The 27,959-nt window shown below is 45.6% G+C and overlaps 1 protein-coding gene across 6 annotated transcripts; it reads left to right on the top strand.

Moving 5' to 3' along the window:
* On the top strand, positions 1-25,463 carry MORC2 (MORC family CW-type zinc finger 2). 6 transcript variants are annotated; one of them, XR_002120458.1, is made up of 22 exons: positions 1-150; positions 1,132-1,291; positions 1,370-1,481; positions 2,988-3,113; positions 7,783-7,862; positions 11,298-11,380; positions 12,294-12,379; positions 15,179-15,319; positions 15,692-15,846; positions 15,987-16,115; positions 17,404-17,509; positions 18,640-18,772; positions 19,086-19,160; positions 19,269-19,658; positions 19,892-20,059; positions 20,153-20,207; positions 20,685-20,826; positions 21,165-21,356; positions 21,442-21,535; positions 22,756-22,983; positions 23,447-24,932; positions 25,243-25,463. XR_002120458.1 is itself a non-coding variant. In XM_010720452.1 (21 exons), exons 1-21 carry the CDS (start codon positions 16-18, stop codon positions 23,513-23,515), a joined length of 2,796 nt encoding a protein of 931 aa, XP_010718754.1. In that variant the 5' UTR covers positions 1-15; the 3' UTR covers positions 23,516-25,463. The 6 variants fall into 6 exon arrangements, 5 of the variants coding, with proteins under 5 accessions (XP_010718754.1, XP_010718753.1, XP_019476698.1 ...); XM_010720452.1 differs by having other exon boundaries at positions 19,916-20,059; positions 22,756-22,944; positions 23,447-25,463; XM_010720451.1 differs by having other exon boundaries at positions 19,916-20,059; positions 23,447-25,463.
* Positions 25,464-27,959: the final 2,496 nt, after the last annotated feature.

Here is a 27,959-nt window from a genome sequence, read left to right as displayed (position 1 = left end):
TGGTCACCAATTGTAATGTGCTGCCTGAAATCTTTCTCCAGGGGTTCCATGCGGATTGGGAAAGACTTTATCCTGTTCACAAAGAAAAATAACACCATGACTTGCCTCCTCTTGTCCCGGACGTTTCATGAGGAAGAAGGCATTGATGAGGTTTGTATGTAATGAAGTAACGTGATGAATGCTGAAATCAGTGTGATTCTACCTATGGAAAATTTGTATACCTTCAGTTCAGATGTTCTTTATCTGCATCCCTAACATGGAAGTATTTCTGTGCTCAAGCGTGGCCAGTAATGAAAAGTTTTTATTTTGCACCACAATATGTCAAGAAGTATTTTTCATGGTGATATCTGAGGGAGCTGCACAAAGAAGCCATTGATGGAGCAGTGGGCAGCCAGCAGTGGTGTGTGCAGCTACCATCGTGCCACTGGAGCCAGGAGTTTTGGCATGAGCTTAATTCTAGAACAAGGAAGGGACATGCCCCATCCCTGGAGGCATTCAAGACCAGGCTGGATGTGGCTCTGGGCAGCCTGGTCTGGTGCTTGGCAACCCTGCACATAGCAGGGGGTTGAAACCAGATGATCATTGTGGTCCTTTTCAACCCGGGCCATTCTATGATTCTGTGACTCTCTGGACTTGGTGTACATCTGCAGTCTATAATTCTATCTTCTGTTCTAAACAACAGAAAACTGACAACCTTTCTAGAATCATACAAAAATAATTTAAAAAGGCAAATCAGAATAAATGAAGAACACTTAAGCTCAAGAGAAGTGTTAAGCAGAGATTGATGTTATTCTTTTTTTTAAAGAATGAAAGCTTGTGTTTTTTTAGTGTTAGGTATAAATCATTGCCAGATGAAAGAAGCCATGGGTTGTGTTGATGTTGAGCAGCCAGAAATTCACAGGTTGCTTTGGAGCTGTTTGCTCCAAGACTAGATGATGTAGAAGAATAACTTTGGAGGCTGGAAAGGGAGATCCTTGAGCAGCTGGCAGTTATGCAAACATTGCGAAGTTAAGAAGAGCTCCTGCACTAATTCTTGGCCTGTGGAAAGGGCTGAGTTCACTCAGCATCGATCCATATAAATGGTATAGGGGGGGTGAGTCTGGGTTGCTCCTGATACAGTGCTGTTTGCAGGTCATTGTTCCACTGCCCACCTGGAACGTGTGGAACCGAGAGCCTGTGAGTGACAACATGGAGAAGTTTGCTATTGAGACAGAGCTAATTTACAAGTATTCCCCGTTCACATCAGAACAGCAAGTGATGGAGCAGTTCAATAAGATCCGTGGTGAGAAAGGTATGTATGGTGCTGGTCATGGGCAAGGTGGTTTGGGGTTTGGGTTGGATTTGTCTAATCAACTTGTTGCTTGCTTAGGCACCCTAGTGATCATCTTTAACCTCAAACTGATGGACAACGGGGAGCCAGAGCTGGATGTGACTTCTGACCCTCGAGACATTCGGATGGCAGAAACTCCTCCAGAGGGAACGTGAGTGTGACTGATATTACAAGCCCTTGGATTTTGATCCAGTTGTTTGGGGTTTGACTGTATATTGTGTGCGTGTGGTTTTTTAAAAGCAGCTTTTTCTGTGCTGAGCAGTTCTCAGCAGTTTGCAGTTCATGCGTACAAATAGCTCACAGGCACTACACCTTTGTGTTTGGTCTGAATTTCTGCATTGACTTGTCTCAGTCAAAGCAGCAAACTCAATAACCTTTAATGTCATAAAGGGAGGATGCCCTCAGCTATGAGTGTAATTTTCTATAGGTATCAGGTTTTTGTCAGAGTGATGCTGGTCATGAGTCTGATCTCAAACAAATGTTTAGCTTGTGGTTAAACGAACACCAAGAAAACGTGAGTTATTGTGCAGGTCAGCTTCAGTGAGCAGATGATGCTGGTGGATGCAGGCAGCCACTGGACCTTCTTTCAGGTGAAGAAAGAGAATGTGCACAGAGGGCAGCTTAGAGGAGCAACAGAGGGTGGTGGTGTTTATTCCACATATTGGGGAGAATGAGCTTTCTGGAAGCTTTGTAGCCTGAAAAGGAAAAACTGACCTAAACCCTTGTGGTGTTTGAATATATTAGTCTGATGCTGAGTATGCAGGTGCAGCAAAGCTCTTGGGGACCTCTAGGGACCTAATAGGATTCTCAGTTCTCTTAATGCACGATGGTGAGCTTTCATGATTACCACTGATAGAGGAAGGAGCTGCTTTCTCCTGTGTGCTGTTATTTCTGTGTTTGATCAGGGCAGGTTCTGCTGGAGCATGCTCCTGATGAGCTGAAGGTGAAGTGTACTAACAAGTAGAACTTGGTGTTAAGTGGTTCAGGTCGTAGGTATGACCTTTATTATCCAGCTTTATTCAGAACATTCTTTTCAAGCTGCAGTAATATGTATGTAAGTGTTTTGCAACAACATGTAAAATATACAACTTGGTACAAAAATCTACAGAACACAAAGGTTGAGAGGAAAAAAAAAAAGCCACCTGAATGGTAAAATAGAAAAAGCTTTTGTTTTACCTCACTCACTTGTTGAAGGTTGCATGTTTGCAGTGTTCTGGAGTAGATGCCTGATATGGCAACACAACAAGGTATTAATTGTGCTGTAGGTGCCTAAAATAAGTTACAAGGTAGTGAAAATCAGCGTGAGGAGGTGATTCTGTTGGTCATTTGGAATCTAGATAGCAATTTCTTGGGAAACAAGAATCTTACAAGTTTCTTCAATGGAGAAACTTGTTCCATTTTGTTTGTACAGAAGTGGAGGCTGTATGACAGTAGTATGTCTGGGCTGTTTTTAGCTGGAGAAGAATTGAGAGGGGAAAATTGTGAAGGAAAGAGGAAAGACAAAAGATGAGCACTGTGAAGGAGTTATTAGTTACTCGGGATTAATTGAGTGAGTCATCTTTGAAGTATGTGGTCATAATAGGGAGAGTGTCTCCCAGTTGTGCTACAGGGAAGTGCAGAACAAACTGCTTAGTTTCTGTACACATCTCTCTTGCAGGAAGCCTGAGCGCCGCTCCTTCCGTGCCTATGCTGCTGTGCTGTACATTGATCCCAGAATGAGAATCTTCATAAATGGACACAAGGTGCAAACCAAGAGGCTTTCCTGCTGCTTATACAAGCCAAGGTAAGGATCAGAGCCAAAGTCTGCTTACACACGCAGGACCTTTCTTACAAAAAAAGGTCTAGCATTTTGCTGTCTGGGTGTATCCTGCATAACTCCACATTGAAGCTACAGATCATACTCCACAGAAACAGATCATAAGAGACAGGGATGTCACAAAGGACAATGTCAGATGCTTTGTATGAGTGCAGACAGATGATGTTAGATGCTCTGCCTATATTTACCAAGGCTGTAACCCCATCAGAAGGCCACCGAATTTGGCAGGCACAGTTTACCCTTAGTAAAGCTGTGTTGGCTGTCACCAATCACCTCTTTGTTTTCCACGGGCTTTGGCATCGTTTTCAAGAGGATGTGCTCCAGTGTGTTGCAAGGCACAGAGGTGAGCTGACTGGCCTCCAGTTCCCCTGGGTCTTCCAATTTTTAATAGGACAGGAAAATACCTAAGATACATCCTAGAATTATTACAGAAAGGAAACCACACTGAACTCTTTGAAATAGTTATTTTGAAAATTAACTTTTACCAGTAGTTAATCTAGGTTTGAATAGAGATTGGGAAAGACTGTTCCCTGTCTTCCTTTTTAATTCCCTTAAAGGTGGCACATTTGAAAGTGAGATGAGGTGTGCTGTCAGTTGTCTTAAAAGAGAATAAAAAGAGGTTCTGAGGATGAGAGGGGAATAAAGGGAATGTGTTTTTAGGTCTGTCAGAGTCAGTAGTATTCCTCTGTCCATGATAGCACACACAGGCTGCATTCTAAGGTAGCCCTGTGCCTTAATAACACACCACCATTTTGTGCTGCAGTAGAGTTTAACAGTGTGGGCCCACCATCAACTTCCTGCGTACTTTTACTAGTTGCAGTTAGTTGTCAAGCTGCTGATTAGGGCCCTTTGAACCTGGCCAATTTTCAGCTTACATAAGTCTGCCTGTCAAGCTCATACTTACTCAGCTTCTTTAATTAGAATTTGGAAAGTGGTGTCAGAAACCTGAGAAAAGTCAAGCGAGTTTGCATCTACTGCTCCCCCCTTCCCAGCCTTTTCACTGTCAGAGGCAGTCAGAATGACTTGCTGCTGTAAATCCTGGTTTGCTTGGTTGATAGTATCTTACACTCTGAATTTCTGTATTTTACCTGTGTGTGATTGCCATGTGCTTCATCCCATGCCACGGTCCAGAAGAAGGAAAGCTAAAGAGGAGAGTCTTACTTTGGAGTGTCTGGACTGCATCCTTCTGGTCTTGTACTCCTAATGCCAGCCATGGATGGTTGTGAAAATTCATTCACTTCCCCTCTGGCCCCCAAACAGAAATTATTCTCTCTTGAATAGCTCTTTCTTGAGGGACCTGCTAGAGGAAAGCTAGTCAATCAGTTCTTTTTGAGAATGGAGTTCCTCTTTTTACAGCTGTTGGTGATTTGCATGTTTCCATGAACTTACTGAAAATGCAGGGTGCTTGTATCATGGATTGTCCCTTTAGAGCTGAAGCCAGAGCTCATGCATACCCATCTAGCTACTGAGTTGTCTGCAGCTTAATGCTACTCTCCTGGACTTGCAAAATGACTCTGATTTGTACAGGAGCATAGAGGGGAAGCATACTGGTGTTACAATATTCCTTTGGAGGACAGTTAATGCTGTAGCTCTTGAGGCAGAGCTGCTGTAGTCTAAGCCAGATTACTGCTGAGCTTTTCTAGACAGCAAACAAGCATGTAGCAGGCAGTGATGGTTCTCCTGGCTGACAGCCCAAAGGATGCTGTGCTGAGTGTTCTACGTAAGGGCCATTTGCTAATCTCTGCGGGAGAGTCACGATGCCCAAGTGTTAATTTTATTCATATCATCCTCATTAAAGACTGCTTAAGTACTGTAATGGAATGGCATTCATCCATCACTGTAGAGACACACCTATCCATTTCTGTTGCTAGATTTTTAAGAAAACATGTTACAAACTAGCTTGCCATGCTAAGAGCAGGCTATTACTTGATGGTGAGCTAAGAACTGATCCTGATTGTAGTCTTTTTACATCCTTGGTGAGCTTTTGGCCAGGTGTCTTTCTGCTTGAAATGATCACTTCTTGCTCTGCATTGGACCATTCTGGTCTCAAGATTTGCTAAGGAGGGTTGCCTGCTGAAGGCAGTGAATTCTCTCCCATTTGTAGGGCAGTAACTTTGTCTTCATCTCTGAAGGAAGATCATCTAACAGTGACTTGTCTGCAGGTTAATTTTTTTTATGTTACAGAACAAAGAATGGAAATCTATAATGGTCCTCAGTGTGTTTAAATGCCTTTATTGTGCAAATCTGGGTTTTGCAGTCTTTGTTTTGCTCTCCTTCAAAAATATCAGCTTATGTTCTGAGTAGGACATCTGTTGTTCTTTTGTCACTTGTCCTTCCTGAATGCTGTGGGCTGTAAAATCAGCTACCAATGTGTTCCTCCCATTCAGGTGGGAGAAAGAGATCCAAGATTGCTGAGGAAGCAGTTTTTCCTTACAAAACAGCTCTGGATATATTCTACCCTTTACTAGAGTTCAGTGAGGCCTCATACAACCTTTCTGGAACCTGTGATATCCAGGAGTCAGGAGCAAGTTGCTTTTGTGCAGATCTTTCAGCAGCATTTATAGGTGTGATGCCGCAGCTCCACCCACCCTGGAAGCTGCTTTCATCTCTTGAACAGTTACTTCATCTGTTGCCTCCCACAGTCACTGTTTCAACTTGTTTTGCAGCACAGTACATGCAGCTAGAAGTAAGCAGGCTGTTTTGCACGTTAGCTTATATGCCTGCTATTTGAGCAAGCAATGATCTCAGCAGGCATCAGGTGCTGGTGGCTGCAGTAGCACTGCATGCTGCTTTGTTTGCCTTGGCTGTCTCTGTGAACTGTGTGCTATTCTTGTACCACGTGCAAGAGAGTTTCCTTCATGAGGACACTGTAGGATGATTGTAACGAACATTTTGAAGGCAGGAAAGTGTGGATTTCTTGTCTGTCAGACTTCTCAATGCATATCTGTTCCCACCACTTGAGTGTGAGCTTTCCTGGCTGTAGCCAAAGCCATTTGGCTTTGCAAAATAAAGCAAAACGTAATGGTTGGGTGGTTTCTTCTTTCTGGAATTGTTCAGTCTCTGGGACCGTTTATCTGGAACCAAATCTGTGTTCTTTGTTTTGCTTTTGGGCTATTGAACATTCCTGCAAATAACTGCAGGGAGCAGTGGGGAAGGTGGGAGTGGAGCTGGGGTGGCAGCTTAGTCTGCCTCTCTGGGTTGAAAAGGAGGAGGTGTACCTTGCTTGGTGAAGCAGTCTGTCTGTGATCTTCCCAAGTACTTCTCTTTGAATCATAGAATGGCTTGGATTGGAAGCAGTCTTAAAGATCATCTCCTTCTAACCTCCCTGCTGTGGGCATGGATGTTTTCCACTAGACCAGGCTGTCCAAAACCCCATCCAGACTGACTGAGAGCAGTTCCAGAGATGGGGCTGCAGGGACACTCCGCTGGCTTACATCCAGCTTCTTGTCCACCAGAACCCCCAGATCCTTCTATGCAAGGTTGCTCTCAAGGAGTTTTTCTCTATGCTTGGCTGGGATTGCCCCGACCCAACTGCAACTCTCTGCACTTGGTCTTGTTAAACCCCATTACATTCATGTGGGCCCGCTTCTCAAGCTTGTCCAGGTCTCTGTGGATGGCATCTCTTCCTTCTATCATATCAACCACACTGCTTAGTTTGGTTTCTATAGCAGACTTACTGAGGTACTGCCTGTGTCACTGATAAAGATGCTGAAGAGCACTGGTTGCAGGACAGACCCCAGGGAGACCCCCCTTGTCACCAGCCTTCACCTGGACATAGAGCTGTTGATCATAACCTCCTTCCTTAAGAATAATTTGTTGAGATCATTCAGCTTCACCCTGTTCCCTCTCACCCAGGAATGCAAGGCAGAATGTGGATGATGTAATTTAATTATGCCAACGTGTTGACAGCAGTTGTGTTTTTCAGAATGTGTTCTGGTTCTTGGCTCCAGGTAGCTTAGATCATCCTCAAGTAGGTTTGAGGAGATTGCACAACCCAATACCTGACTCTGCCTCTCCTAATGTGGTTATTTGACATGTTGCACTGTATATGGAAGGTAAAACAAGCCATTGCAACTCAATAACACTTTACAAGGTTGTAAATCAGAAGTGTCCTGAAATCTAAAAGCTGCAATTTGAAGCTGTGTTCAGACACTTCCTATGCTGCTTTACAGGCTTTGAGCTAACTCTGCCTGGAGGGAGGTGCATGCTGTGAAACTGCACGTTGTTATTTGCAGGAGAAAGGAATGATTATTTATCTGGAGTGGAAGTTGTTTTTTGTTTGTTTGTTTGTTTGAGAAGTTTTACATATGTGTTCAGTACTCTTTTCCCTTCTGAAGAAGTTGTTCTCCTTAATCTTGGATTCCTTTCAAGAATATGGAATTTGTTACACCTCCCCTGTGTAATGTAGAAGGGAATGATGTAGCTGCAGTTACTGCTAGAGCATCTATGACTTAAAGGTATGGCCTGAGTACTTCCAAAATGCTCAGTTACTGATTCATAAACCTCCTGTTTATTGTGTATCCGTTGGGGGGGGAAAAATAGAGTAGCATGTGATGACTTTATTTTCTAAAAAAAGTGATGAAATCTTGCTTTGACCTTTCTGCTGAGATTGCTGATGATGTTTTCATCATCACAGGATGTACAAATACACTTCAAATCGTTTCAAGACTCGTGCAGAGCAAGAGGTGAAGAAAGCAGAGCACATGGCGAGGATAGGTGAGTCCTGGGGGTGCCTATGCAGGCATCCTGATTTTGATGTAGCAGAGGGAAGGACGAGGCTGTCTCACTGAACATCACCTGCAGTTGTTAGTTTCTGAGATCACCATGGTTGCTCAAGGAACTAGTTGCTAAGGATGACTGAGACTTGCTTCTGTGCAATGGAGGGGATTTATATTATTTCTGAAGAGCCTTTCCTCTAGGGAATACATGTAATAACTCTCAGGGCACACAGCTCTCCCTTGCTCTAGCTCAAGCCCTCTGTGTTTGTTATCTCACAGTTCTGTTCTTGGATTAATTCCCTGCTGAAGTTGTTCAACAACAGATTTTTGTTCTATTAGGCATCAAGTGATAAGGGTGTGCAACAGAATCCTGATGTTTTATTTATGTCCTTCATGTGCTCCAAGACTACCTTTTGTCCATCTGGTTTACCCTTGCTATTAATCTTGTCCACAGGAGAATCCATACTTGATAATATTGTGTACTCAACATATAGAAAGCACATAAGCTACAAATATAGCTTTTAATTATGCAAAATGTATGAAATTTAATAAATCCTTTCCTGCAGCTCCTGGTGGGGAAAACCCAAAGTGTTGAGGGTATTTTGGAGTTGTATTAACCTGTGTCTTCTGGTTTCATAAATAAAAACCTGATGTTGCAGAGGTGTGTGTCTTAAGAGCTGCTCTATGCAGATGCATTTGTGCAGATCAGATGATTATGGTGAGGAAGAGACAGTACCACGTTCAACATACGCACTCATAACAGCAGTGTGATTTTTTGACCCTGCCCAAAGCAGCAAAAAGATCTAATTCTCTGTTCTTGTTCCTTTATGAAGTATGATCGTGAAGTTCAAGCAGTTTATCCTGTGCCTCTGTCCTCATAGATGAATTTTTTTAGATTGAGGCCTGTAGCCAGAGCAGGCGTTCAGCAGACTTGCATTCTGCTCCAGAAGCTTGCAGATACCATGATTTGGAAAGGTTTATTTCTTGCAGCATTACATGAGGCCTTCATGACTTTTGAAAGGTGAGCTCGAGTGCACTGCCAGTGAGGAATGCTGCCATTCAGTGTCCCAGTGCCAAGAACAGATACTGGCACTGAAATGGCTATCAGCACTGAAACATAAACTCACCTTCATCACCAAAGCACTTGACTTTCTCCTGGAGTGAAATATGTGCTAAACAAAGAGCTTTGAACATGCTGAAAACTCGAGGCGAACATCAGACCTTGTTCTGCATTAAGTCTTCAGGGCTAAAACGTTCTCATAGCATTAACCTCAGCTGCAGTGGTATGGATCTCATTTCTTTGCTTTTGGGAAAATCAGCTTCATCTTTAATATTCTGTTCCATATACCAAGGGCTCTCTTTCTGCTGTTGATAGAGAAGATTGATTTTTCCTTATTTCCAGTCTGTTTTCTCTGAGGATGCACACCATCCTATATGTATCACAGTCCAGAAATAGAGACATGCTGATATTAAAGATGAGGAAAAAACTCCTCATTCTCTCAGAAACCAACTTTTCTGCCTCCTGTGATGAGCTGTAGCACCCACATCCCTCAGCGACCAGATGGACCTCTACAGCTGTTCCAGGAAACTTCATTGAGGCGTTGCCATTTTGTAGTTTCAAGAGATCATTCTGGAAAGCAAGCAAATAGAAAAGGTGAAGAGTTATGTAGAAGTCCAATATCAAAAGTCATTAAGAGCTGTGTTCTGAGCTTTACATTTCTCCAGAGCGTGCTGGAGTGCCCAGTGCATAGCTTGGCAGTGCTGTTGGTGTGCCATGCCATTCCTCTCCTTGGAAGACATGAATGCTGGCTCTTAACTTCTGTGTGCTATGGGCACGTGGGTTTTAGACCCTCTGCTCTCGCACCTGGAAATGAATTGTGCCCTGTCAGCCATTCCTCCTAAGATGCCTGCTTTATTAAAGCAATGACAACACCTTATGGACAGGCAACTCTCCATTCTTCCCTTCAGACCTGGCTGTGCTTAGTTTGCCTGCTGCTACAATCCAGGCTTAGATACAAATGGAATATTCAAGCAGATGTGTTTTAAGCTGCCTCCAAATTTCTGTGTTTTCTCATTTAGCCAAGCTGTAGGTGCACTGTGAGGGCACTGGGTGACTTCAGTCTATCACACAGTGCAATTAAGCTGTTCCTTGCTTGATAAAGTTACTGTGACCCTCAGAGTGTGCTTTTGTGGGAGCTAGAGTAACAGAACTCCAACACAACACAGAGAAGAGAGGAAAAGTGACCTTCCATGGTCTAAGCAAGCTGACGACCCATTCTCATAGCTGGATGCACTGCAGCTGTGCATTTCCACATGTAATTCTGACCCAGCACTGAGGATAGTGGTGACCACTCCCAACATCTGGATTCTTTCTGGTTGGAAAGACAGCATTGTTTTTTGGAGAGATGCTGCTTGTCTCCAAGATCCTATTGTGTGACATTTTGCTTCATCTTGCATATCTCATCCTTTCTTCTAGTGATTGTGCGTGCAAACGTTTCTGTGCGTACATTTTTATATATATCGATCTATTCCTGTTAGAAATCTCTACAGTAACTCTCTCAGCAATTTCTGCTCCCATAAGCTGACACAGTTCTGCATCAGCAGCCAAAATAACTCCGTGAGATGTATGGTCCAGGTGGCAGCTGCAGCTGGAGGCATCCCCTGCCCAAACAGGGCATGACTTGCCAGTCCACATTTACCATGGGGCCTCATAGTGTGTGGGATGGAGAAAAGAGATGTGTTCCAAACAGCGAGTTCTTTGTCCATACAGCTGTAAGCACAACAGCCTTCTGACATGAAAGGGAGGTATTAGAGGATCATAGCCAATGTGCTTTTGGATGGGAGAGCATGCAGATGCAAGGTATGCGTTGCTAACTTGCAAGAGCTGTTTGTGTCTCCATTTTAGGAAGGAATTTCTCTGCTTAAAATGAAATTTGTTGAATGGATCTGAGGTGGGTGGGTGTATGGGGCAATGTGTGCCAGCTGGCATGCACTCTTGTTGGTAATATGTAAAAGAGGTGGGAAGAGGAAGTTCTTTTAGGTGGTAAAATTTGTGTATGCAAAGAGCATTGGACATAATGGTAGGTTTTCTGTGTCCCATTTTGTGTATAGCACAGATTAACATTTTTTCCAGGAAAAATATAGTGAACGTGCACAATTTTCTGTGATTTCCTTCCTTGAGATGTGCTTTCACAGCATTGACTGTGACCTCTGACCAAATTTAAGGTGGTTTGTTAATGATCATCTCGTATATAATGTTTTTCTTTGCACCTTTTTGTGTTACTTTGTCATCTCTCCCTTGTCCAGGTAACCCAGCACAGGCCATCCCTGCAAATCTGTTAGCCCCAGCTGAATGCTGTGCTGTGTGCTGTCTGTACTGGGTGACTGATGATGGTGATGTTGGCTAATGCTGTTCTTTCTCGTGGTGTTTCAGCGGAGGAGAAGGCTCGGGAGGCAGAGAGCAAAGCCCGTGCGTTTGAGCTGCGCCTCGGGGGAGACCTTACACGGGAGTCCAGGGTGAGTCCTGGACTTTCTGCCAAGCTGGGTGTGTTGGGCACTGAGGGAGAGGTTCAGAACCGTGGCTTTGGATGGGAGAACTAACTGCTTAGCACCTGCTGTTAGCACTTGGGTACGTGAGGGGAGCAGCTGGTGACTTCTGTTGGAGATAAGGTGTCAGCAGTGCTCAGTCATCAGCGGTGTCATCACTGCAGGACGTGCTTAAGCATGTCTGTTTTCCAGCCCCAGTGAGCAGGAAGCATGCTGATACTCCAGTGCACACATCTTTCAATATGTATCAGTTGGCAGGTGATCCCCTGCCAATATTTGAGTTTTACTGTGAAAGTGCTTTGGTGCTCTTTTGAGTCTGAGGGAACGCAAAGTACTGGAAAAAAAGTAGAACTGTTGGGATTTTATTTTCTTTCTTTTGGATCCTCTCTCTTACTGCTCTTGCAGTTTGATCCTCGGTTTCCTTGAACTGTTGTTAGAAAGTTCTTTTTGTTTCCTTCTGCTGGTACCTCAGGAAGCTGCAGCCCTGTGGGCTTTGAGAGGTGGGCAGGCTGAGCTGGGAGGGAGCTGCCAGGTGGTGCAGCAAGTGGCCCGAGCTTAAAATTACTCCTTAATGACAACTACCAAAAAATACAGCATTGGAGTATCCCAGCTATTTCCCTCTTGTGTCCTGCCCTTCACCCTATGGCTTTGGTTGCATTGACAGTTACATTTGGATGCTTCCTTCTGAGCAGCTGTGTAGCTGCTTAAGCAACTCAGCAACTGGCACAGCCCTATATGTTTGGGAGTGCTAATTATTGCCCGGCACAGCTGGTGAATTCTTTACATTTGGAAGATTTGTGAGATCTTTTTGAAGAGGGGGGAGAAAAAACTCAGGAGTTGAGTGTTCCTGGATCTCACAGCAGCAGTTTTACTGTGCTGGCAGGTGATGTTACGTCAGGTGCAGAACTCAGCCATAACCATGCGCCGGGAGGCCGACGTCAGGAAGAGGATTAAAGAAGCAAAGCAGCGGTGAGTACGAGGCAGCTGCAAGCTCTGATCTTCTCAGCCTGTTCATTCCACATGCTCCAATGTTTCTCCTGCTTTACTTCATGTGATAGAGTGAAAAGTTCATCTCAGAGCTTAAATTCGTGTGGGCATCGTGTTTGTGTGCGCTGGGGGTTGGGTTGGCTCTTGGGTTGGCTCTTTGGATTGCTTCTGTTCCCCTCTTAGTTCCTGAAAAAAGTATTTGAAAATAGCTTTTTTTCTTCTTCTAACATCAGCTTTTTTCATTTTCTTGCTTATCCATTTGCATTTAAGATTCAGGGAAACAAACACACGTTATGAACTGACAGTGAAATGGCTGCTGGAGTTGCAGAGGTGTTTCCTCAAAGCTTGTTGAATTCTGTTGCAGTCCTTGCCATCAATTCCTAATATTGTTATAACTTAGCTCAGGCTACAATTAACTTTGCTACTGATAGAGTAATGGGAATAATTAACTCTTTATATACGAGTTTTCTGCATATTTTTCATATGCATTTCACAAATGAGGAGTTTTCACAAATCCTAACAGAAAACTTAATCTCTCAAAGTAAAGGCTGATAAACATAAAGGCTGATTACTTAAAGCAAAGGCTGATGGTGAGCCTGGTTAGGGATTTGTATGTACCAAGTCTCTGTTCCTAGCTGTTTGTTTTGCATGCTAATTTACATCCCTGCCTGGGTCAGGACTATCCCACACTTGTTGCCAGAAATGAACTTAATGCATTTTAATTCAAAAGTGGTAGAGCTGTGATCTTCAGCTTCCATCTAAATTGTGCATGTAAAGTTTGTCTTTTTATTCTTAGTTTTGAGAACACAGATAATGTATATCAAAGTATAACTTTGTCAGTGGACCAGCCTTCCTTTCAGTGGGCAAAATGCTTTTCCTTTAAAAGAGCTGAACAACAGACATTGATCTTAAAATAAAGAAGCTAGCTTCTGTATGGCCTTTGTTGTCTATTTGGAAATGAGAAATTCCAGACTTTCTTCAGCAGCTCTTCGTGCTTAAGTGTGAGTTATAGTCAGGTTTCAAATATGCGGTGATGGGGAAAACAGATGTGACGACCATCAGACAACAGGGAAAACAGCTTTCTTTCCTGACTCCTGTGTAGGCTCAGCTGCTCTGCTCCTGAGCAAGGATGAATAAGTGTGCAGCCAGTTCTAGACTAGTGTGTGTTCTTCTTTCTGGTTCCCAAAGCCTGTGCGTAAGGTCAGGTCATAAATCCAGCACATGGGACAACTACACCTAATAGTAGCTGATTGGCTGGGCTTTAAGCAAACACTTAGTTCTTCATTATTTGGGTCATAATTTGACTTTGTGTCCTCTCTGATAAAAATGAGGAGATGCCCTTCCTATCCTGTAGGAGAGTGCACCTTTTCACTTGAAATTCAAGGCCTTACATCCTTCTCCAGGGACCCTCAGAAGCCAACAGCAGAAGAGGAGGTTTTGAGGCATATTGGTCTCTTGTGTCCCTTTAGAGGCCCTGTGGGAGCTTCTGTTTCCAAGAAAGGCTGTATATATATATATATATATATATGTCTGTGTGAAGGCAAAGGTGACCTCAAGAAAACTGAAAACAGACATGAAATGAATCTGCTTCTGGGATTTATTTTGAGGAGCTTAAATGTTAAGCTGGACTCCAGTCTTAGAACTACGGGTTACCACTATGCCATGCTCGTGAATGCACAACTCAGGTTCTCTCAGTATCTGATAGTGGTAGCAAACAGCCAGCAGATTATCAGAAAGAATTCCAAGCATCTTCTACCAGACGTGGCACTGAGGGCTGTGGTTCAGTGGTGGTGGTGGTTGGTGGTCAGACTTGGTGAGCTTAGGGCTCTTTTCCAACCTTATTCATTCAGTGATTCTGCTCTAGGAATTAAGCACTGAAAAAGCCTCCCTGGCGCAATGCAAGTGTGTGTAAGGCAGGACAGCGGTACAGACAACGCTAGGTAAAGGTTAAAACCTTTTGCCTTATGTTTGTGATACCTTCAGCCTGAAACTAACGTATCCTCATTACAAAAACCCCTTCATCTGGGTTTCATGAAAGCTGTGGAATCTGTTTTAATCTGTTAAAGAAGAATAGTAAAATGTGTGGGTTTTGTTTGATTCTGTAACAGGGGTACCTAAATCTCTCGAGGCTTTCTGCACTGCAGGAGATGCAGTTCCTGATAGTGTTGGAATAGGAATCTGCTGGTTCAGATTGAGAAATCTGGATATGCTCACAAACGTACTTAAGACCACTTCTGGTGAAGTTCTCAGCTGCATAAAGAAGTCAGAAATTGTACAAATTGCCAACCTGACATTGCCAGGAAAAAAAACACAAAACCAAAAGCTCTTCTGAAGCTGTTAGTAGTGTTGTGCAGCTTTCAAACTCGGTGTTTCAAACCTTGTAAAACTTGGCATTTGGAGAAACTTCCAAAAATCTGACTGTTGAGACTGTAGTTTTGTAGGGATAGCAGCGCAGGGAGCTGCATCTGGAAGATACAAACCAAGGTGCTGTAGGAGAGGATGGGTCTGTGCCTACCAGTGTATTCATAAAACTCTGCTCTACTGGAGTATTTTAAAAATCAGATTTGATATACAAGCCAAAAATCCATTCCCATAGGAGAAAGGATATCCAAATGAATAATTAGATTGCCTCAACAAGTAATATTCAGCCTGAATTGATGTCTGCACTGTGAAGTCTTTGTGCTTTACTCATCTTCAGATGCAACGTACGCTCAACAAAACTTCTGGCTTTTAGAAATTAGAACAAAATATTTAGAACTCCTTTCTTTCGTTTTGTTGCAGGGCACTGAAGGAACCGAAAGAACTGAATTTTATTTTTGGTGTGAATATTGAGCAGCGTGAGTTGGATGGCATGTTCATTTATAACTGCAGTCGACTGATAAAGATGTATGAGAAGGTGGGCCCGCAGCTGGAGGGTGGCATGTGAGTTTTTGGAGATTTTTCAGCAATATTTTTGCATGTTCTTACACGTAACTTAGGCCTTCCAATAATCTTTTTCTGCATTAATCATTCCTCGTGAGCATGAGACTTTCATTTTCTCAACCTTTAGTTTGGATTCTGACAAATAACACTCATTCTAACATTTCCCAGTACTTCCATGTTTTCCCAACTAACAATGAGTTCTCTCCATACCAACTCAAGTCTGAATTAGAAAGCTAATAAACTTCAGAACAGTCCTGCTGCAAGAATGCACGTGTGTGACTGTGTGTGTGCCATCAGCTGTTCTCTGTGCTGTTTGTCTGCACAATGATCTACCAGTTCAATGCTGTTCCTGACTGTGTGTTCCTCTTGCAGGGCGTGTGGTGGAGTAGTCGGTGTCGTGGATGTGCCCTATCTGGTTCTGGAGCCAACTCATAATAAACAAGACTTTGCTGATGCCAAAGAATTCCGACACTTGTTGAAGGCCATGGGAGAGCATTTAGCTCAGTACTGGAAGGATGTAGCTATAGGTAATGAAGCTTACAGTTTCCAGGGGTATGAGGGGGAGACTTTGGCTGGAAGGGAACTAAGGGAGAGGACAACCAAGAGTGACTGTGATGATTTTTATGATTATAACTCCCTATTGAATGGAAGCTTGTTTGTTTTCCAGCCCAGAAGGGTATCATCAAGTTCTGGGATGAGTTTGGTTATCTGTCAGCAAACTGGAACCAGCCTCCATCCAGTGAACTGCGCTACAAACGCCGCAGAGCCATGGAGATCCCTACCACCATCCAGTGCGGTGCGTGTCAGCAGTGCAGTTAGGAGGCTGCTCCTCCGTGGGGAGGGAACTCCTGGCTGCAATTTGGGGACAGATAAATGGGAGGAGGTTTGAGACGAACTCCTCTATCGTGGTTCCCTGCTAGGGCTTGTCTCCTTCTCTGAGTTCCCTCTGCCTTTTACCCAGCATCTGCTGGTATATTTAAATGTCTTAAAATAAGGTTTTGGTCCTGCATAGTGTGCTGATCATGATGTTCTTCAGGCAGCCTTACAGAACAGGACAGATGTACTTAGCAGTAGAGTTGAGAATGGGCTTAGAAATGTCATAGGAAGTGGGGGACCAAAGTCACCCATCCGAACGCAGATAAGATCTCAAAGTTCCCCATAAGCAATGGAGAGCAGCCAAGTGCCTTGTGTTCTGATGCACCAGCCTATTAAACAGCTCTGAATATAGCACAGAAGGGACCCATTTGTAGTCATCTCTTTAGCTTCGCTTTTGTGCACTGCTGAGTCGCTCTGGCTAAGCCCTTATTCCAGCTGGGAGAAGGGAGATCTCAACATAACCACTTCCTCATTTCATAGAGGGACACCAAACTCCCATGGCCATTTTCCCACGGGAACTGGGAATGAGGATGTAGCAAGGAACATAGAGCCAATCTTTTGGAACTGTTTTGTCATGCTCTCCTCCCTAGATGGTTTTCTCAGTATCTTCCAGTTTCTTCGCACATAGGAGGAGCTTTCCTGTTATTCTTCATCATCTTTGCTGTTGACATTTGCCATGGCTTGTGAGGTCCTCCCAGAACCTGATTTAAAAATGCTCGTCTTTTATTAATTTTTTAAGATGTTGGTTTCCTGGTAGTCCAGCAGTGTCCTAAAAACCAAACGCAGTACATCTGACTCATCTAAAATCTATTACATTATCTAATTTTAGTGGTTATATCTCTGAGTTCTTGAGTGTTGGTGCCAGTAAGAGACAGCCTGCCTCCTGAGATGAGCAGTGATTTCAGGATGGGCTGCTCCATTTGTAAGTGCTGTCACTGTAGCAGTGAAGTGCCAAGTATCAGTTGATGACAGGCTTCATCAGATTATTGTTACGGTTGCTTTGTTTACCAGATTTGAGGTCTTCCTCAAAGTGGAGGTATATGTTGTGTACATCTGTATTTTGCCACTAGTCTTAACTGTCATTGAATATGTTTTGGAAATAGATGTGGTCCTTGGGCATTAAATAAGCTTGAGAAGTGCTATAGAAAGAACTTGATTGTGTACCTCAAGCTGTGCATTTCTGACTTGCAAAGAGTTTACTTTAACAGATGTATGCTTGAAATGGAGGACTCTCCCATTCCAGCTGAGTTCAGTAGAGAAGAATTACCCTGATAGTTGGGTGTGCTCTATGAATCCTGATCCTGAACAAAATAGGTAAGAATCAGTTAATAAAAATAATGCCTTATTTGCATATTTATGGTCAGGAGTTTTTTGGGGGGAATAGCTCTAGAGACAGACAGTAGTTTGTACCTCTATGGTACACCTGTGGGCTGTGCTTGCAGTCTAACCAAGTAGTTATGACACACTAATTAGTGCTGACACACAGGTGAACATGGCAAATTAGTGTGTGCTCTCAGCAAGTTTGCTGGTGATGCAAAAGTGGAAGAGTGGCTCTTTTGCCAAAGGGTTGTGCTGCCCTCCAGAGGGATCTGGACATGCTGGTGCAGTGGGCTGATAGGAACCTCATGATATTCAGCAGGAATTGCAGAGTCCTGCACCTGGGGAGGAACAGCCTGAGGCACCAGGGAATGGTGGGAGAGTCCAGCTGAAAGGAAGCTGTTCAGAAAAGACCTGGGGGTCCTGGTGGGCACCAACTTTAACATGAGCTGGCATCGTGCAAAGATGACCTGTGGTGTTCTGGGCTGCATCAGGAAGAGTGCTGCAAGCAAGAGAAGCAGTGTTGCATTGTGATAAGCAATGGACACAAACTGAAATAAAGAAGGATCCTCCTTGAATATCAGGAAACGCTTTGACCACGAGAGTTGCTCTGGCACTGGCTGCCTAGAGAGACTGGAGTTTCCCTCCTTGTGAATACTTAGAAGCCATCTGGACATGGTCCTGGGCAACCTATTCTAGGCATCTGCTTGAGTAGAAGGGTTGGACTGGATGGCCTCCAGAAGGTCCATTCCAACCTCAACCATTCTGTGCTTCTGTGAAATTAAGTTCCTTTGTGGGCTTTCTGCACTGTCACTGGGAAATATGATTGTACCAATAGTTCATGCAGTCAAATGGTTACCCATCTTTGTATTGGCCTATCCCCAGACTTCATTTAATATGGCTCCAGGACTTTGAACTGGTAATTCCCAGTGTAAATGGCTTGGTTTATTAGCAGTGCTTTTGATCCTTACAACATGCATTTCCCAGGGAGAAAACAGCTCTGGGATTGTGGTTACTGCAGAAAGAAAAAGGGGTTTTAGTGCTACAGATGGGAACAGTGCTGCAAGTGAGAGAGGAGTAGATTCTGCAGTCTGTACTGAAGTTGTCTTGCATTCCTTTGGTGGTAGGTGTGAAGCTCCAGAGCAGAAGCAAAAATTACCACTAGGAGCCTTGAAGAAAGACTCAAAATCACAGGAGGAAAAGCAGAAACAACTGTCAGAGAAAATCCGCCAGCAGCAGGAAAAACTGGAAGCACTGCAGGTAAACCTGGAGGTTTCCCACTAAGCACAGCAGGCTTTGAGGGACCTGGTGCAAGCAGATGATGCTGAGTAATGGCCTCTAATACTGCGTGTGCTGTGTCACAGTCATTGGGTGGGATTGTTTTAATAAAATACCTCAAGTCTCATTTCCTGTTAGGAAGGTGGGAGTTGACTGCTGGTGTCCTGATCTTGAGAGACAGCAGAAAGTGCCTTCTTTACAATTACTGATCTTTTTTGAAATGAGCAAACAGTTTGCTAGGCTGGGTTAGTGTAGCTTTTAAAGGTAAACTTTCTGGGTTTTCTTTCCTTAATAGAAAACCACAACGATTCGATCTCAAGCTGACTTAAAGAAGCTGCCTCTGGAAGTGACCACACGGCCTGCAGGGGAGGTAATTGGGATATCACCCAATTAGAGCGTAGGCTACTCTTCTGCACTGCCCTTAGCTCAGAGCCTGACTTTTCTGTCTGTTCTCTCTATATACCTTGATCTGTTTTAGAACACCCAGCCAGTGACTCGATCTCAGCGCCCACGATCTCCTCCCTTACCTGACGTCATCAAGAATGCTCCCAGCAGACCACCACCACTTACACCTCCTTTCAAGTCTGTCAGTCAGCTGAAAAAGGGTTCTTCAGCTTGGGCAAATATTAACACTCCCAGATTGGCAAGCATTCTCTCCAAGGAGGAGGCCAGCACTTCCAAGATGCACCACAATGCTGTGACAGCCAGAAAATATAACAGCACTTCAAAGACTCTTGCCAAACCAACTACACCAACCAAACCCTACTCTGCTGTCCCACAGAGCCCTAGAAGCCCACGTGAGACACCCAACTCAAAAACTGCCAAGATGTCAACACCAAAGAAATCTGCCACTGTCAAATCACCTCAGGTGAGATTCAGTGGGATGAAAACCATCAGCTCCTTACCTGCTGTTCTGCAGTGTTGCTGTGTCACATCACAAAGAAGTAATGGAGCAGCAGGGTTTGAGGGCTCCTATTATCATATGGCAACCTTGAATAGTGAAGATATGTACGCTGAGTTGGTGGGGCTTTTTGTTTTTTCCTGTTTGTTTTTTAAATATTTGGTGAATAAATTCTGTTTTATAACATATCTGAGGTACAGCCGGACCTTGTTTGCCTCCTTCAGGCCTACACCCCCAGGAAGAGGAGTGTACACACTGTTGAGGAGTTGTCTGAGGAGGAAGTGGAATGCAAGAAGGAGAGGACAAAACGAGGCAAATTTGTAGCAGTGAAAGAGGAGAAGAAAGATCCCAGTGAGGTGGTGGTAGAGGTGAGAGTGCACAAGATTCTGCAGCAGAAGGTGTTTGTCAAGTGTTTGCAATCTTGTCAGCAGACATCTAATCTGACCTCACTTTGCTTGTAGCTCACAGACAGTGCAGGGGAGGAAGATGTGGCAGAACTGAAGGAAGCTCAGAAAGGTGAGAAATGAACTCACGATACAGTGAAAAAGAGGTGTTTCACTGGTTAAATATGTCATTTCGTTAATGAGCTTTCTAAAGAAGAGGGGCTGAGAGACCTCTAGCAAAGATGCTATTGCACCTTCTGCCAGACCAGTTAATTTCTGCAGCTTGTTCCCAAGATCCTGAATGGAAAGTGACCCAGTAGAAACCCATGGGAAGTTGTCCTAGTCTAATATGAGCCTGAACAGCATGTCATATGGCCCAGATACAGCAGAAACAGTGTCTGAGAGTGCCATGCCATTTGCTTGCCTATGAATGTTTCTAAATAGAAGTTCAGCTCTGTGATAGTGATGTTTTTAGGGTTCATCTACCGTTTGAAGCAACTGTCACAGTTTTAGGTTAGCTCCCAGTGGCTGCCTTCTCTAAAGATAAAGCAGAATGTGACCTCCAGCGTCTGAATACTTGCCAACATCTTTACTGTCTCCTTCCTTTCAGACAAAGGGCTGCACGTGGAGGTCCGTGTGAACAAGGAGTGGTTCACAGGCCGTGTCACAGCTGTGGAAATAGGCAAACGTGCCACACGCTGGAAGGTGAAGTTTGATTATGTTCCTACAGACACCACTCCAAGAGATCGCTGGTAACTATCTTCAGCTACTGCATTTTGGAGGCTTGTTGTGCTTTCAAGAGGAAGACTCTGGTTTACTTACATAGATACTGAAGACAGAAATACATTGCAGTCATGTCAGGGAGTGTGTGTGCACTCAGGACCGTTCAGCTGCTTTGCAAAGAGTGAACACAACAAATTCAGTACAATCTGCTCATCACTTGAATGTGATGCTCCATGGAGGCAGCTGTTGTGTGATCTAGAGGTCTCAGTGACAGATATGTTCTGATGAAGCTGTTAAGTGTTTCGGGTGTGACTGATGTAGATAAATATATCTGATTTTCCCTTTCTTTTCTTTTTCCTCTTCTCAGGGTAGAAAAGGGTAGTGAGGATGTGAGATTGATGAAGCCTCCCTCTCCAGAGTACCAGAGTCCAGACACACAGCAGGAAGAGGAGGTTGTTGTGGCTGAACCTTCTATCTCAGAATGTGTTGGAATTGAACCAGACACTACAGGTCCTAGCAGTGGCCAAGAAACAGTAGACTTACTAGTTCAGATCCTTCGGTGAGTTCACAGTGTTCCTTGTGAGCTGCTGCAGCCTTTACTTTTTCAGGCTCAAACTCCAGCTTTGTTTTTCTTTCCCGCATAGGAATTGTTTGCGATACTTCTTGCCTCCAAATTTTCCTATTTCCAAGAAGGAGTTGAGTTCCATGAGTTCAGAAGGATTGCTGGCATTTCCCTTGGTGAGTTCAATACATCTGCAAAAATAAACTGTGTAGTTTGTTGGGTTTTTTCCCCCCATTCTTATGACAAGCCTGCATCCACTGTTTGTGGGACTGTGCAGCTCAAAAGCTCATTTGTATCCCTAGCAGACTAGTGTAGCTGAGGGGGGAAAAAAAGAGTTCATAAATGGTGCCTCAAGTCTTCTATTAGCATACATCTGTGTGGGAAAGCTGTTGGCTGCTGCTACCTGAAGTTCTTGTCCAGTGCTGTTAAGTTTTTAACAAGAGAGGCTGGGTCTGAGATCTATAGAAATGTAGGCACATCTGTTCATTTACCCCCAACCTTTAAGTCCAACTTACAAAGAGACCATCTGAAAAATAAGAGGGAGCATGGAAGCCAACCCCCTTGTACTTCTCCAGATGACCAGGCTCACTGAGATGGAGCAGAATTTCAAGATTCACAGCCCACCAGTGATTCACCTTAAGGCTCTTGGTTGAGCAAGGAACAAATGGGATTCTGCATGGGGGTCAGTATCCTGATTTCCTTGATATATGTACTAAAGCTGAGAACACGTGCTTGAAATTCTCTCCTAGTCTTTACCAGCAGAATAGCTGAAACATGTTTGTTATGAATCAGTACTGTGAGCTGCAGCACTGTGCTGTGTTCAGGAAATACTTCATAAGCTTTGAGGGCTTTTTCTTCCACCGTAGTTTGAATGACTGGAATGAGGCCCCCACAAAATAGCTCTGTGGGTTTCCTTCCCTAACCCAGAGGCATGTGTTCTCTGAGCGATATCAGAAGTGGTGGGAGTAAACCAACAGGGATGAAGTCTTCTCTGCTTGAACAGTCTGTCCTTCCTTTGGTGGCTGAGTCTGCACAGATGCTGATCTGTGTGCTGCTAATAGAAAAATGTGGAGGACCGATACTGGTTTCTCTGGCTTGTCTCTGACACACTGCCAAACCACAATATCCTTAATCCAAATTCAGTCTGCTTCTGTTGCATTTCTGGTCTTTGGGAATGTGAAAACCTGTGTGATTTCTGTGCTTCATACTGTAGGTAGATGAGGTAGTAAATGTGAGCATGGCAAGGAATGCAGCCAGGGAGAACAGAAGGGCTGTGTTGCCCTCGTGTTGTTCAGTCCTGCTGGTAGATGCACTCAAGCAGCAACTACTGGGGTCCCTTTTACGTTTAGTGCTTCTTTTAATGTGTCCTCTCTTGCTTTGTTTTTATGTTCCATAGAAAGACTATTTCAAACAGTACGAGATGGGTCTGCAGAACCTGTGCAATTCATATCAGATCCGTGCTGATGCCCGGGCCAAAGCCTTCGAAGAAAACCTGCGCAATACTGAGAGAAAGCTGAAGGAAACAGAGGAGAAACTGCAGAAGCTGAGGACTAACATTGTGGCTTTGCTGCAGAAGGTGCAGGAGGTGCGTGAACCACAGCACCATGACCTTCATCAGACCGAGGCCAGTCCGGGCACTGTGTGTTTTAGTCCAGAATTGAGCTGTACTTCTTTCTTTTTCACACAGAGGGTGGTGAGGCACTGGAACGGGTTGCCCAAGGAGGCTGTGGATGCTCCATCCCTGCAGGCATTCAAGGCCAGGCTGGATGTGGCTCTGGGCAGCCTGGTCTGCTGGTTGGTGACCTGCACATAGCGGGGGGGTTGGAACTGGATGATCACTGTGGTCCTTTGCAACCCAGGCCATTTTGTGATTCTATGATTATGATTCTTTCTCAATGTGGTGTCACTTGGATCCAGACCAGCAGAAGCAGCTGTGTGCTGCTGTCACTGCCCACCTTCTGGCAGTCAGGATGGGTGCTGCAGAAGATGCTGTGTTCCTGGACAAGGAGGGGTTTTGTTCTTTCCATTCTCGCGCTGCTCTTCAAGATTCACTTTTTCACTGATATTTCATGTTCTTTTCATTTCAGGACATTGATATTAATACAGATGATGAACTGGATGCATATATCGAGGACTTGATCACAAAAGGAGACTGAATAGCCCCATTACACATCCTCAGGAAGTATAGAATTGCTGGTTACTTCAATGGAGATGTGGATTCCTGCAGTAGAAGTCTATAACAGCAGATGAAAGAAGAGAGCTTGTAGACAGTACTGCCATTGTTTTGGTGTACAGGTTGTTGTGACTGAAAAAGACATTTGTGCTTTTGGCAGGAAAGTTTTTAACATTATAATTCTTTGAATTTCTTTCTTCCTTTTGTTTATAAATATTTATTTTTAAAATAAATGGGAACTGTGCCTGGTATGATGGGAGGGTTGCTGTGTGGTTTTAGTCAAGTAAAAGTGTGGGTCCCCTTTTTGCATCTGAGGAATATGTTAAACCTGGAAGACCAGAATCTCATGCTTAGCAAGCTGTCTCATAAGAATCTGATAGGAAGTTAAAACTAGGTTTTAAACAGTAGGAGAAGAGGCCAGGGCTTGAGACTTCTCTTGGTGTAGAGAAAAACAGTCAGAGACCTGAGCTACAGAGTAGGGATCCAAACAGTCTGTGTGGAGGGGATGCAATTGTGAGGGTTCTCAAAGCTGAGTGTGGGGGTAGGGATTGGCATTTGTGCAGTTGTTGAGTGTAGGGTCTGTGTAAGCAGGTGGAGTTGTCGTGGTGCTGACAGTACAGAGGATGAGGATCCTTTAAAGAGAGTATGGCTGCTCATGTGGCTCGCAGTGAGTTGCGATGATCAGAGGAAGAAAGCTGGAGTTTACGTTCTTTCCTAGCAGTTATCGCACATTATTGCTGCTGCTTCTTTGAGACATAATTGCAACAGCAGCAGAGCCCCTTGACCAGCTGAAAATAAAGTGATCCTATGTTCTGTCCTGACTCCCTCAGGTTTGTGTTGCTTTGATCCACTTGCCATTCCAGGTAATTTTAATCGAAGCACTGGAACTCAGAGCCCTGAACTGCTAATTTTTGTCTGGCCCTTGGGTCAGCAACAAGGACGTTGCCTTTCCCTTTTGCTCCAAGCTGGAGGCTGAACTGCAGCTCCTTGCAGACCACTTCTTGCACAGACCATGTGGTTTGAGTTCATTGGCCAGCTATCTGCTCAGCTCTGCTCACACAAGATGAGTACAAATGAGTCCGTGCTCAGAAACCTCTACAGCCCAACTGCTTAATGAGTCACAGCTGGACCAAGACGTGCCCACCTCCAGGAACACCAAATGAACTGCACTGTTGCCATTCCTTTATAAGCTGAACGCATGATAGATGTTGCAGGGGGGAAAGCCAGTTCAAAGTAAACATCTGTTACTAAGCAGCTCTAAGTTCTGCATACCACAGGAAAAATAAAAAGCAGAAGAGAGGGAAGATTGGTTCATTTACCTGCATTTCAGAACCTTGTGACAGCATACAGTCTGAAGCCAATTGCTTTCATTCAGGTTGAGGATCCTCGTGTACTTGAAGGTAAGAAGCATCCTTCCGTAAATGCAGGAGCAAACTCCACCAGCTTCTCAAGCTCTTCACGTGTGTTGGAGGTGTGTTAATGGAGATTGCACACTGCTGCTCAGGTTTAAATTTTCTTCATGGCATTTCATCTCTGTTCTCGTACCAAATATTTTTGATCAAGTTATATTTCTTCACTGGAGTTACATTCATCAGCGCAGCTGATGTGCAACTGTCTCCTCTCACCTTCAGTTCTGCTAGGAAAAGGAAGCCAAAAACTCTTAGGTGCTAATAAAACCATTCTCAAGACCTTCCTGCTATTTCTTTGCAGCTGTTTCAATTTTACTCAGAATCATGGAACCATTTGAGTTGGAAGGGACCACTAAAGGCCATCTGGTCCAACTCTACTGCACTGAACAGGGACACCCACAGCTGATCAGGTGCTCGGAGTCCCATCCCCTCACCTTGGGTGTCTGCAGGGACAGGGCATCCATGCAAGTGCAAATACATGTATTTAATAACGAGGCAGGAAAATAAATGCTTGAACATCAACTTTTGGGTCTTGCTGTGATGATTGTTCCGCGATAACTTTGCCTTAATCTCAAGAGGAAAGAAGAAAGCTGAAGGCAGCATCTGAAGGAGCTCCTATCTAAAGGCAGCTCTCTGTTGATGTATGTCTTCAAAGCCCACGTGTGTGCCCGGAAAGGCTTTTTACAAGCTCTGTTCCAGTAGTAGCACAAAACCAGCATCAGCTGCCTCTTTCTCTTCAGCAGTGTTGTGCTGTGTTGTGATTCCCATCCTGCTCTTCACGCAGTGTGCCTCGTAGTGTGGAACTAGGCCAAAGCTTGTGGCAATTGGTTCCTCTGTGAGTGAGAGACGTAGTCCTGTGCCTGCAGCTATCTTCAATTCTCCCCTGTTTGTGGCCTCAGGGGCCCAAGATGTAACTCACACTTGACCAGTGCCTTCGGGCTGGGGGCTTTAAGGCCTTTCTGAGGCCAGTGTTGTGACCAAGCCCTCAGAGCAAAGCATCTGCTGTGTTGGTACCCGAGGAGCAGGCTCAGAGTGCTTGTGGCCATGGCTCCAAGGCTGCAGCTGAGGCTGGCCGGGGCAGCAGTGGTGTGCAGGCCTGGATGCTCAGCCCCCTGGGCTGCTCTGTGGGGCTGAGGGAATCTGCAGCCCAGCTGCCATGGGGGCTCATGAAGTGTTGCATTGTCTGTGCAGGGGCTGTGGGCGCCTGGGAACGTGAGCACGAGCAGAGGTGCCAGCCTCGTGCTGCCATGTCTCCAGGGCAACACCTTGGGGCAGCAGAGGAATCCCCAGCCCTGCAGAGCAGCCCCAGCCCGACTCTGGCTTTGTTGGCTCCCTGCTGTTTGTTCGTAGACAAGAGGATGAGGCCTTCCTTTTCCTGCCAGCTGCCTGGAAGCGGCTCCGCCAACATAAAAAGCTCCAGTGGTGTCTGCCCTGCAGGAGAGAAGGGACCCACTGAGTGCTGCACTGAGCCCTGTGCCAAAGGCACCGCGAGGGGCACAGTGGGCCCTTGTCCCTGTGCCAGGAGCAGCTGGCAGCTTCCTACCACTCCCACGAGCTCCTGGCAGCAGCAGCATCCTCAGCCCCACAGCAGCATGGGGCAGCCTGAGCCTGGTCCAGCTGCAGGAGCCGTTGTGCCATGGCTGCTCATCCTGAGGCCTGGTGCACCCCTAAGGAGGGCCCTGGCTGTGGGACCCCTTGGAGTTCTGTATGCCCTCGTGCTGTAGGGCTGCGTTGCCCTTCGGTTCCTTTCCACTGCCCTCCTGGCTCTGCCGGCCTTGTGCAAGCCACTGTCCCACCATATCTGAGCCAGGGGACAAGCAGAGGGGGGCCCAACAGCACGGCCAGGGTCAGTATGCCACTACCAATCCCATCCCAAAGCTCTGCATCTGTCTGAGACCGAGCAATGAGAGTAGATTTGGAAGCTGGAGGCAGTGCCTGGCTCCTGGAGCTTGCCCACCACCTGCTCTTTCCTCCATGGGCATTTAGGAGCGCAGACACTCTGCACACATCTCCCAGGTGTGAAGCAGTGGAGCAGAAACCCAGAGAGGACTCCAAGCTGTCCCAGCTCCTTCTCCCAACACAGGGGTTGGCACCCTGGGGCGGCAGGGAGGGGACACCTCAGCCCAGAGCAGAGCTAGGGTGAGGGAAGAGCCTGCAGGGTCACTTCTGCCTATGCAGGACACAGCCTTGAGGCTGGCAGGTGCTTTTCATGCTGGGATGCCTTCCCTCTCCCTCAGCCCTCCATCCCAGTGCACACGATGCCACAGCACGGCCAGCTCCATTGCCACCCCTTTTGTCTGGAGTTTGGCAGCTCACCCCCCATGCCCACAGCTGCAGGGATGTGGCTCTGGGTCTGGTTGGAGCTCACACCCCAGGGCACAGCAGCCCCTTGCAGAGGCTGAATGGGTGGCAGGAGAGCAGGACCAAGCTGGAGATGTGCCCTGCTCAGATGGAGCTACCATTAAAGCAAGGAGGAGCTGCAGGAGGGCTCCAGGTGACCACGCAGGGCTGGGCTCAGCACGCTGCGGCCACAGTCTTGTGCGTGGGTGCTGGGACAGAGTAAGAACCCCACTGGATCTGCAGAGCTGGGATTCAAAGGAGAAGCCCTTGGATGGCCAGCAACTACCCGGCCCCAGGACAGAGCTGTCCCGTGCCAGCAGGAAGGGGTAACTCCACTGCGGCACTCCAGGAGTGCAATCTCACACCAGCCCCATGCTTACACCAATGCAGGACTAACTCCTGCCGAACGCACTCTCCGAACCCGGTGCCACTTTAGCGCAGAACGCCTCCAGCGCTAAACTGCAGCCGGGGCAGCGCCGCGTAGGCTCTGACCGCGACGGGACGAAGAAGGGAGCGAGCTCCGAGGGCGGCACGGCCGTTTATTGGGAGGAAGGGGCACCGCTACACCTTGGTGCCCCCCGAGGAGGGCAGCTCGGAGCGCTGCGTCGGAGCGCTCGGAGTGGAGGAGGCGGCGGGGGGCGGCCGGGCTCCGCGCAGCCCCAGCAGCGCTCGGCACTG

Source organism: Meleagris gallopavo, chromosome 17 (assembly GCF_000146605.3).
Source record: "Meleagris gallopavo isolate NT-WF06-2002-E0010 breed Aviagen turkey brand Nicholas breeding stock chromosome 17, Turkey_5.1, whole genome shotgun sequence".
NCBI lineage: Eukaryota > Metazoa > Chordata > Aves > Galliformes > Phasianidae > Meleagris > Meleagris gallopavo.
The sequence above is the reverse complement of the archived record's forward strand: the minus strand, read 5'-3'. Positions and strand labels throughout refer to the sequence as shown.

Bases quoted from the DNA above. Each gene is read 5' to 3' on its own strand.
- MORC2 (XM_019621152.1), top strand. From the start codon at position 16: ATGTGCTGCCTGAAATCTTTCTCCAGGGGTTCCATGCGGATTGGGAAA. The intron at 18,773-19,085 runs GTAAACCTGGAG...TTTCCTTAATAG, and splicing joins AAAAACTGGAAGCACTGCAG to AAAACCACAACGATTCGATC. The intron at 21,357-21,441 runs GTGAGTTCACAG...TTTCCCGCATAG, and splicing joins TTACTAGTTCAGATCCTTCG to GAATTGTTTGCGATACTTCT.